The 11,208-nt window shown below is 45.0% G+C and overlaps 1 protein-coding gene across 1 annotated transcript; it reads right to left on the bottom strand.

The window, feature by feature from the left end:
* Positions 1-4,836: 4,836 nt before the first annotated feature.
* On the bottom strand, positions 4,837-11,193 carry actr1b (actin related protein 1B). Its single transcript, XM_085283306.1, has 11 exons — positions 10,988-11,193; positions 9,312-9,376; positions 9,148-9,223; positions 8,348-8,473; positions 8,124-8,248; positions 6,652-6,868; positions 6,494-6,586; positions 6,238-6,412; positions 6,103-6,164; positions 5,761-5,801; positions 4,837-5,670 (listed from the first exon to the last, which is right to left on the bottom strand). Exons 1-11 carry the CDS (start codon positions 11,033-11,035, stop codon positions 5,568-5,570), a joined length of 1,131 nt encoding a protein of 376 aa, XP_085139432.1. The 5' UTR covers positions 11,036-11,193; the 3' UTR covers positions 4,837-5,567.
* Between the last annotated feature and the right edge of the window lie 15 nt (positions 11,194-11,208).

The following is an 11,208-nucleotide window of genomic DNA, read 5'->3' as shown; positions in this document are numbered from 1 at the left end:
CTAATAGGCAGAATGCTACAAGCATAGCTCTAAAGAATGTAGCATCATGGGCAGTGTAGTCCGTGCTGCAGGGAGAATGGACTGCCATACTTGTTATGTGTCTGTGAGCAAGAGAGGGAGAAAAAGGAAAAGTACGAGATGTCATCGAGCAGAAACGGGAGCTGGAAACATGTAAATATAATAATAACCACTGCAGCCAAGAAGAGTGCCTGACGAGCCCAGCTGTAAGTAAGCTATTAAGACTCGACTGTACACCGTGTTCATGTTTTCCTACAAAAACAATAAGTTCCGTTGGAACCTTTCAACGCCTCTCTCTGTCTCTCGCAAGCAAAGTTGACCCACACAGCAAAGTAAAGCTATTTTTCGGCTACGAGCCCAACACGGAACCCACGGTATTAGCCAGAGGTCCCTTTACTACGGTTCGGAGCCGCGGACTTTCAGTAACAGTAATAAATCACAGCAATAGTACATTCGTTGTAAACAGCATGATAATATATTAAGTAATCGAAAGTATTCAGAATACGTTACTCTCATTGAGTAACGTAACGGAATACGTTACAGAATACATTTTGGGGCATGTATTCCAGAGGTGTGGACTGGAGTCACATGACTTGGACTCGAGTCAGACTCGAGTCATTAATTTTATGACTTTAGACTTGACTTGAAAAAATGTTCTAAGACTTGTGACTTGACTTGGACTTTTACACCAATGACTTGGGACTTGAATTGGACTTGAACCGGTTTACTTGAAAAGACTTGATATTTCACCCCAAATATAAAATTTAACATGCATATTATATAGAGATTGAAAATGTGACGTCATTCAGGGGTTAAACCGCAAAGGATTCTGGGAACTCGTGGCAAGAGGTACTAGCGCACGCAGGCTTTCAATTAAAATCAGTCACACAGCGATAAAAAGAAACACAAAAATGGCAAGAAGCTGTTGTATTATTAACTGCAATAGCCGGTCACATGACAGCCACGGGAAGCCGACGGGTAAAGAGATCGGTTGTTATCGGATTACGTCGCTGAAGAGAAATTGTTCGAGCCATGTTTCCGAAGTAACAAAGACGCGACTGGATTGCAGCCATTCAAAGACCAAATATAACGTCCCAGAACACTCCAGCTCACAGGTTAGTCTGCTCCAAGCATTTACACGAAGGCAAGTCTTCTGTAGTAGTTAATGCTTCATTTTCATAACATAATTGGTGATATAGGTTACAAGCAAGTCTGGCGCTGAACAGAAATTGTCGCGCTATGCTCCTTTGTTTATTGTGCATAAATAGTGAATTGTCCTGACACAATATTGCGTTTCGCTTCTGTTATTATGGTACATTGACAAAAACATATACTTTTATTCACAGGGTAAAACAGTTGTTTTGTATCACTAATTGCCCAGTACGATTACAGCATACAGTATTATTGTCACTGCTACATTTCTGTGATGCTACCAGAAATTATTTCCACTGCTAATTAATTACCATTGAGCTCAAAGGTCCTATTAATAAACGGTTAACGAATGTGTATTTATGAAGACAATTTGTGAGACTGGTAAACTTATGATACGTACGATGGTCTTTCGTTCTACACGGTGCGTTTCAAGGTCCTGCACCCATCCGTCGGTAAACTATACCTGGGCTTGTTGCAGTGACCTGAAGTTACTAAACTTCATGAGTGTGTGCACTCACTCCAAGAACCGTATGATTATAAATATGCATATAAATATGCTACGATGAGATAGCTGACTTCATCTAACTAGCAAATGTTGTCCAGGCTACGTTGGTGATGCAGTTTTTTTTAATATGTATGATATCTTTGTCATGCGATTTTAAAGCCGGTCCTACAACCGCATCCAAGAACAACATGCAGCTTATCTCAGAACTGTCGGTGAAAATTATTCTTGGAGCTAGGTTTAATTGAGCTGCATTTTAAAGAGGTGCAATTTCACAATTTGTGTATATTTTCTAAGTTCACTATTTTGTCATGTGTTGAGAAAAACACAGATTTAAAAATTACATGGTCTAATATTTACATTTAGCATAACTGCAACATGCTTTTTTCGTTTTGTTTTTTTTTAAAGACTCGAAAGGACTTGAAATTCAAAATTTCAGACTTGTGACTTTACTCGGATTTTTACACCAGTGACTTGAGACTCGACTCTGACTTGCCTGACATTACTTGAGACTTGACTTGAGGATAAAGACTTGAGACTTACTTGAGACTTGCAAAACAATGACTTGGTCCCACCTCTGATGTATTCTGTAATCTGTAATGGAATACATTTTAAAAGTAACCTTCCCAACACTGACTGTATCACTGTATAACATGACATGACCAGCTGGCTGTGCATGGGTACAGTCAAAGTTACTTTAAGATGAAATACTTTATGAAAAAAGAATTAAGACTTTATGATGGATTATCAATCGGTACCTTATCATGGTGAATGGGTTTGTGTGTCCCTGGAGTCCCAGGGGCTATGTTGTCAGGGGCTTTTTGTGCCCTGGTAAGGTCTCCCATTGCAAATTGGTCCTGGGAGAGGGACCAGACAAAGAGCAATTCAAAAAACCCCATGAACAGAAGACCAAGGGAACCATTCACCCCGCCCTGAAGCCAGGGCCAGGGAAGGTGCCCGAGGACGATAGTCTGGTGGCTGGGCCTTAATCCATTGAGCCTAGCTGGGCACAGCTCAAAAAAGGGACATGGGTCCACCTTCCTGTAGGCCCATCACCTGAAGGAGGCGTCGTAGGAGTTGGGTGCAACGTGGGCTGGGCAGCAGCCATGGGTGGAGGCCCTGCGGACCAATCCCCAGTTACCGAGACAACCAATGGAATGTCACCTCTCCGGTAGCCTGAGTTAGTGTTTGAAGTTGAGAGATACAGGATAGACATAGTCTGGCTCACCTCAACGCACGCCTTGGGTGCGTTGAGGTGCCCTCTCTGGGTCAGGGACGAGTTCTGCCCCAAATAGAGGAGTATCTCGGGGGTCTTGTGCACGAGTAAGTGGAGAAGGGGGCGGGATTGATGCATTGGTGCTCCGGCTGCAGTATTGCGGATGTTGTACCGGTCCGTTGTGGTGAAGAGAGCCATGCGTGAAAGCGAAATTCTTAATTTACCGATTGGCCTACGTCACTACCCTCATCTATAGTCACAAGCTTTGGGTAGTGACAGAAAGAACAAGATTGCAGATACAAGCACCGGAAATTAGCTTTCTGAAAAGCAGTGGTTCGCAAACTGGGGTACGTGTACCACTGGTGGTACTTGGGCTCCCTCTAGTGGTACGTGGGAAGTCTCCAGATTAAATAATATAGCATGTTCTGGCTGAGGGATTTCAAAAAAATTAAAACGTACAGCTCTGCTATCACTTCCAACATAAATGAAGACAGGAAACTAAACAGCAGTGACGTTCTTAGGGTTACTGAAGTTGGGCTAGCTGGTATATAATGATGTGCTACATGATCGCTAGCGACACACCTATGTTAGCATAACATAAACACAGTGAAGTCGGAGGATGAACGCTAGCTTTTTTCCACTTGATAAAAGTTAACAAGAGGATTCACGATGGTTAGGGACAAATGCAATAGCATGGCAGGATGCTGTAAACGGACTAAACTTCAGTCAGGAGAACAACTGAGATAATCCATCCACAATACGAGGTTAGTCATTAACCCTTTAAAACCGGTCGAAGCGGGGACGCTCCGTTTTGCATAACTATTTTTAAATCCCTGTAGAACCGGAACCATGTAAGCTAGCGCAATAATTTTTTTTGCATATGAAACCGGAAGTGACGTCATTTTCGCGGAAATGTAGTTTTTTACCTTATGAGCCTATACTGGTATTTTTAAAAGTTATGTTTGACTTTATGCTTTTCTGAATAGTTTCTGGGATACTTAGAACTCAAATTGCACTGTTGGAAATTGTTTATTTGATGCATATGCTGTTTTTTTGCAAATCTGCATTATATTTATTTTCGTTTTTCCTGCAGTATATAAAAATTGGTGTATTTCAAAAATGAAACTATGAAGACATTCAAAATAAATTTCCTGTGGTGGGAAACTATTTTATGCAACTTTTTTGTATTTAGTTTTGCGGGATAAGCCTCTTAAATTCCTTCAACTAGAAATATATGTTAAAAAAACAAAAATGGTTTTCAAACTTTTTGTAGTTTATTGCACTTTGTTGCAATTTATTTAATTACTATGCACTTAATGCATACATATTATTAAAAATTGGGCTATAATGGTTGTATTGATATATAGCAACTTGAAATACTCCCAAAAATTGCACTACAGCATGTAAAAATATAATATAAGCTCTGGCGGACTTGGTTCTATGGTAGGTCTTAAAGGGTTAATATACTGCTGCATGGACTGAGCTGTAGTTACATCGTAAGGTTTTAAAAACTGAGCTTTAAAATGATTAGCGGTAATAAAAACCGATCAACATACTTTATGATGAACTACTTTGATTTAAAATCTTTTACATTTATTTATTATTATTAATAATTATTCATGATGAATTACTTTGTAATAAATCACTTAATGAAGACCTGATCGTGGCTTACTTTAATTTACTTTAATTACTATAATGACTTCATTTTTTGATTTAATTTATGATTAAACCCTTTGTGATTGTGTTATCATAGATTACACATAGACAAATGACTATGATAATGAATTTGATGAATTAATAGATTACTTGGAGGTAAATTAATTTACGATAATTTTATGATGAAATATTTCATGAAAAATTAATTTATAATAAATTACCATGATGACGACTTTGTAATTAAATATTTCATGATAAAATAAATTCTAAAGCAAAGAAAAAGAAAACTGAGTGAAGCTTTTCCCAAATTTTGTTTTAATCTGTCAGCTCGGACAAAAAGCCGACATAAAGACATTGCTGAACATTTTCCTCCACACAAACTCGCGATGCCATGTTCACCTAAAAAACATTTCATTGGTAAAGAAGATCATGAGCGGCGACGATAAATGAACCGTGCTGACAGAATACATGTGCAGATCAGATCTATAATACAGTTTAATAGCACAGAGCTTCATGTCAGAGAAGCTACAAACAGACATGAAATCAAATCTGAACATCAGCAAACAAAACATTCAGGTTTATGATGTCATCATGCCTCACAGGCTTCAGTGTGGAGCTCAGAGCATCCACAGCTCCACCCGCAACCTCCAGCACGCCCCACAGCCCTGTGTGTGTGTGCGCACACGTCTGTGTGTGCACATGCAAGTGTGTGTTTGTGTGCGAGTGTGTGTGCATGTGTGTGTGGGTGCGTGTGTGGGTGTGCGTGTCACGTTCAGAGCGTGCTGTCACCACCACCTGACAGCAGGAAGAACATGGAGGGGAGGGGGTCAGAGGAGGTAAATATGGAGACGAGCACACATAAAGGTGTGTGTGTGCAGGTTGAGGAGCAGGAGGTCAACGGTGGGTTAGAAGCAGGTGGATGTAGGTAGGAGGAGGGGGAGGAGGGACCCACTGATGTCAGGGAGCCTCTAGCGTTTGATGGTGGGGGGGGAGCAATGAGGACAGTTCTGAGGGGCTATTGGCCTAGAAGGTCTTCCTGTGGATGGCACGTGCTCTGTCTTCTTCATATTCCCGCTTCGACACCCACATCTTCTTAAAGGTGTCCAACGACGCTAAGATGGAGCCACTGCATCAAGAAGTGAGGTCAGAGGAAGGACCAATCAGAGGGGATAGCCACAAAGACACACAGTGACACACGAGTGAATCAAAGACTTACCCAATCCACGTGGAGTACAGCCTCTCCTGGGGGGCCGAGATCTGCCAAAGAGAAACCAGAGGTCACTGACACCTCCTGCTGAGACCTCCTCACTCACACCTCCTAAATGACATCTCCTCACCGAGTCCTCCTCTCCAAGACTTCTTCACGGTTTACAAAGCATTTTATTTTCTTTGTGAATACATAAATATATTTCTTTTAAATGTATTCATCTCTGCTCTCCTCCTCCTCCCGAGCATTTTCATGAGAAACAGGCTCGGGATGCCCCTGTGCTGCGAGTACTTCAGTGAGCAGGAGAAGGAGGTCAGAGGTTACTGTGGGTGTGTCCCAGTCAGAGCTTACCTTGATCTTTACGTCTTTGGGTGCGAGCTTCTTCACTTCAGTCAGTAACCGTTCGCCGAAGCCTGAGTGAGGACAGTACCGTGTTACTCGCCGCTGCGAACAGGAAGTTTTACGGACTGCAGTGCATGCACTGACCTTTGATGAGCGTGGAGCCGCCACACAGTACGATGGTGGAGAAGAGCGTGCGCCGCAGGTCCATGTCGGACTTCTGGATGGCGTAGGCCAGGACTTCGTGGATGCCTGAGCTCTCGTCTCCGATCAGGTCGGGTCTGAACAGCAGCTCCGGGGCGCGGAACCTGGCGGGGCCGATCTGAAAACGGCGAGATCACATGTCAGGGGAATGGGGAGGAACGCTACACAGGAACGACCAATCAGTAGGAACAGGACTTACATTTAAAGTGCTTCCGTCAGGGAGGACGTACTGAGCCTTCTCGGTCTCTAAGGTCTCGTCCTTCTGAGGGTTCAGGGAGAGGTAGCAGGCTCTCTGCAGGGACATGAGAATATTAGAAACGCTCATAACACCTGACTCACATTTCAGCACCGCCTCACCTCTTTAATGGTGCGAACGACCTCAAACTCGGCCGACGTGTTGAAGTTGTATCCTTCCTTACGCAGCAGCAGTCGCAGGTACCGCGACACATCTCTCCCAGCGATGTCCACACGCATGATAGAGTGTGGGATGGCGAAGCCTTCGTATATGGGCACCACGTGGGTCACGCCGTCGCCCGAGTCCAGCACTACGCCGGTGGTGCGGCCTGTGGCGTACCTGTAGGAAAACAGAGGCCATCACGGTTATGATAGAGACTCAGCAAACGCCTTCTAGCCTGCTCTGATTCTGTCTGGTGAACAGACGCGCAGACGACGCAACATGCATCACACGCACTTTTCTCTAACTTAGAGAGACAATTAAAATGTCATCAACACACAGACACAACAGGATAACCATCAAAACCCCATCAGATCCAGTCATGTTAACATCAGGACGTTTCTCAGCCCAGCAACATGTTAAATTCAGGCTTCACGTGTTTAATAATCGACCGTCTGCATCCTGCACAGACTCTGTTCCGGGGTTGGCACGTTTTTCAGATCTGAACATTTTTGACGAAAATTTGATGAAAATTTGATCTCACAATGCGCACCGTGAAAAAAATCAAACAAACAAACAAAAAAAACCGGAGTGAAGCAATGATGAGCTGGTACTGGCATTTCTGAACAAGAAAGGGAAGAACCAGATTCTGGTTTATATGCAGGCAGCAGCAGGAGGATTTCCTGTTGTGATCCAGGGTCGAAGCTTTGGCCATGTTTCATGACAGTGGGCAGTTTGAGCTCCTTGGCAGAGTTGAGACAACACCTGAGGAGGCAGCAGCAGCTAGTTGTAACGTCAAAATGGATTATTTACGGTTTTGATGTAGCATAGATTCAGTACCAGTGTACACTTTGAGCTACAAGCGTACTTGTTGCCAAATGCAGCGATCCGTTTGGTCAAAACTCTGAAACATCGAGCATGTTCCAAGCTTCTGAGTGTCACACATTCATTCTGTGAAGTTCGACAGCTGCTTTAAGAACAGAAACACTCATGCTGATTTTACTTGCCCAGTGTGTGAAGGCCTTCCATCACAGAGGGGCTCAGATCATAATGTGACCCAAAGTCACATCTGATTGGTTCAAAGCACACAAAGACTCAGTGAGCCGTCACAGATGGCGGTCAGGGTCCTCCCCTTAAATGAGGAACACACACCTACAATCAGAACAGAACCCTGTGTGTGTGTGTGTGTGTGTGTGTGTGTGTGTGTGTGTGTTTGTTTGAGTGAGAGAGAGCTTGCAGTGACTCAGGGTAATTTAGGGCCTATACTGCCACCTTGTGTGGGAGCCATGCAACTGCAGAGAGTCTTCAGTGAGCCCTCATGTGTGTTTAACACCTTTAACTGTTTCTTGAGCAAACATGAGGCTGAGGTTCACGCAGCCCTCAGCTCAATGCTGAGTCAGCAACAGGAGGACACAAACAGGAAGTGAGTTCTTACAGACTGAGCACGGCCTGCATGGAGATGAAGAGTGCCGGCACGTTGAAAGTCTCGAAGAACACTTCAGCCGCCTTCTCCCTGTTCTTGCTCGGGTTCAGAGGAGCCTCTGTGAGCAGCACAGGATGCTGGGAAAGGTTAAAAAAAAACCAAAAAAAAAAAACACAGGGTTAGCGGTGTCGCAACAAGCTCGTGTGTGGAAGTGAGAGAGCCGGAGAGGAGCTCACCTCCTCGGAGAATGTCTGCAGCTGCTCCTTGGAGTAAACGTACTGCCAGATCCGCTCCATGTCATTCCAGTCGGTCACGATGCCATGCTCCATCGGGTACCGCACCGACAGCAGGCCCCTGTGCTCCTGACGGGAGGAGGAGGGGGAGAGTTTATTATTCCCTGAAAATGTGATACAGTCACATGCTTTGATCTGATGGAAAAAAGAGAGCTGCAGATGCTGTGAGAAGGTCATGTGACAATTATCTGGAAAAAACAAAACAAAAAATAAACACACAACCAAAAAAAAAAAACAAACCCTGTATTCAAAACAAGAAACTTTATTGATCCTGCAGGGCAATAACTTCCTGTTCCTCCTCCAGTGAGAGCAGAGCTGCTGGACCTCCTGAAGCTGCTAGAGATGAGCAGCTCAAGCATGGCCACACATCACATCCTTCATCACCTTCAATCGCCATCATAAGGTTACTAAATACATGACATTTACGTGCTCTCACACATTAAACGCCTTTCGGTAAAGATGACACTGCCTCACCAAGGTCTGCAAGCTCAGGTTTGATTGCCTCTGCACCGACCTCAGCAGGAACAATAAAGAGTCGACTTTAAAGAAGGTGTGGCCCATCGAAGCTCCACACAATAACAACAACATCAACAATAATGATAATAAAAATGATAATTATGATAATAATAATTACAATGATGATGATGATGATAATGATAATAATAATAATAACAGCATCATAAGAGGGCAGTGAGTGTCAGCAGGGATGTAGTTTAATCGGCAGTGAGGAGGAGCAGCGGTACCTCGGCCTTGGGCCCGATGAAGAGGTCTCCCTCCAGGGCTCCCGCCATCACGCGCACATGCTTCGGACGCCCGACGCTGCACATGAAACACACAGAGCACTGAGAGAGTGAGCTGCAGGCTTGGTTAAACAGCAACAGAGATCATGGAGTCTCCGTTAACTTACTAGTTGGGGAAGCAGTACTTGGGGATCTGGTCTCCCGCAAAGCCGGCCTTGATGACCCCCGACCCCTGCAAGGAAAAGAAAGATGACGTTTGAGCATCACAGGGTTAAAGAAGCTGAGAGGTCATGAGATGCCGCCCGAGGCTGGAAGCAGTCCCAGCTCCTCTGCTTCAACAGACACTTTGTCCTCCGAGTAAAAAAAAGTTGTTTCTGCTGCACAAAGCTTCAGTTCCTGCTGTGAGTGAGCGAACAGGAAGGAGTGCCAGACGCCAAACCCCGACAACGGCAGCTTAATTATCCCAAAGATCTGAAACCATGTCTCACAAAGAACTCAGAGAAGCTCAGCGGTCTAAAGCTCGATACCAAAACCTTCTCAGTGAAGTAAAACCTGAGTAAAGACAACCAAGTAAAATCTGTGAAACGTACCAACGCTGAAATAAACTGAACTGAAAACTGTTCATTAGACGCACCAACTATCAGCTTCACTGTGATTACTGTTTGAGGCTTGATCTTTGACCTATTGATTTGTGTTTCTGAACTCTTCATCAGCGCACTCTCACAGCCACACATGCACATGAAACCTTATTTTAACTTTTAGATCGCAAATAATCCCTGCAGGTGGAAGCCTTGGGGTGGAGCTCGTCCCACCATTAATCTCACACCCGGTGGAGTTTAGGCACCCCACCTTTGGTTTTGGTTTGAAATACAACAGCTGCCAAAGCATTGCCTTCCTGGTTGCCACCTTTCCGCTTCTTGTAGACAAAATATGCCAATTTCGAGTGAGTCTGAGTAAGTGACTGTAAACTTGCTCTCTTTGTACAACCTGCAGGTCTGTGAGGCTCCTCCTTTCATGACCCCAGGAGGGGGTCCTCCCTAAATTCACAGAATCAGCCCAAGATGAGAAACCTTCAGTCTCTGAACCTGAAACACACTAAACTGAGACTCCTGCTCACAGGTCAGGCAGTCTTTGTAGACAACGCTCAGAGCGCCTCAGCTGGCTTCTTGAGATCATCCAATGAGAAAACAATAGGCTTAAAGAGACAGGAGCTGAAACATCTTTGCTCAGACTGATGGCCTGAGCGGGTGAAGAGGCATGAGTGGAACATACACTGGATTCATTACGTTTAAATCAGACACAGCTCCAGCTGAGAGCTGCACGTCACAGGGCACGTCACTGAGAAATAAAAAAAATATAGTCAGGTTTTAACTTTCATTGACGGAATTAAGGTTAGCTCTATGTGATGATGAAGCTCCTCTCGGTTATTGACAGTGTCACGGCCATGCTAACATGCTAGCAGCCGTCTGCTGTACTACATGTGGGGCTTCGGGGTGACTCCCGCAACCTGTCTGCTGGTTATTTAGCAGCAGAGCCGGGTGGAGGAGTGAGCTGATGCCGCTACAGCACTACGGACAGCTAACACGCCCCGGATCCGGCTCCACTAACCTGCTGCTGCCCGGAGCTAGCAGCGGATCCGGCTAGCGGCTAACAGCTGCAGAAGTGAGCCGGCCAGAGGAGGCGAGCTGGCAGCGTCATAGAGGGAACATAGAGGAAAGAGGAACCCCGCTGCACCTCCAGGAAAGGTGAGCACCGACCTATTAGCTCCGACACAATAGCGGCAGGCTAACGGTTAGCCCGCGGCCTCGGGCTGGGTGTGGATGAATGACATCATCATACTTACATTATCAATCACCACCGGTTGGTTAGCTAAAATGTCATAGGACTCCATGACCGCACGTGCGCTTCAGGTGTGTTTCTATCGATCCGCGTGAGTCTTCGTGCCCGTTTAGTGTTTTAATCATGTAAAAATCAGCGCCGGTTAGCAGCTCCGCTCTACGCCTGTCGACGCTCCTCTGCCGCTGCTGCCGCCCCGTCCACAACAACCACAGCACCGAGGCGGGC

The sequence above is a fragment of the Mchenga conophoros genome, linkage group LG7 (assembly GCF_057382185.1).
Source record: "Mchenga conophoros isolate Kocher_MC1m ecotype Shallow Benthic linkage group LG7, M_conophoros_male_GT1.1, whole genome shotgun sequence".
Classification (NCBI taxonomy): Eukaryota; Metazoa; Chordata; class Actinopteri; order Cichliformes; family Cichlidae; genus Mchenga; species Mchenga conophoros.
The sequence above is the reverse complement of the archived record's forward strand: the minus strand, read 5'-3'. Positions and strand labels throughout refer to the sequence as shown.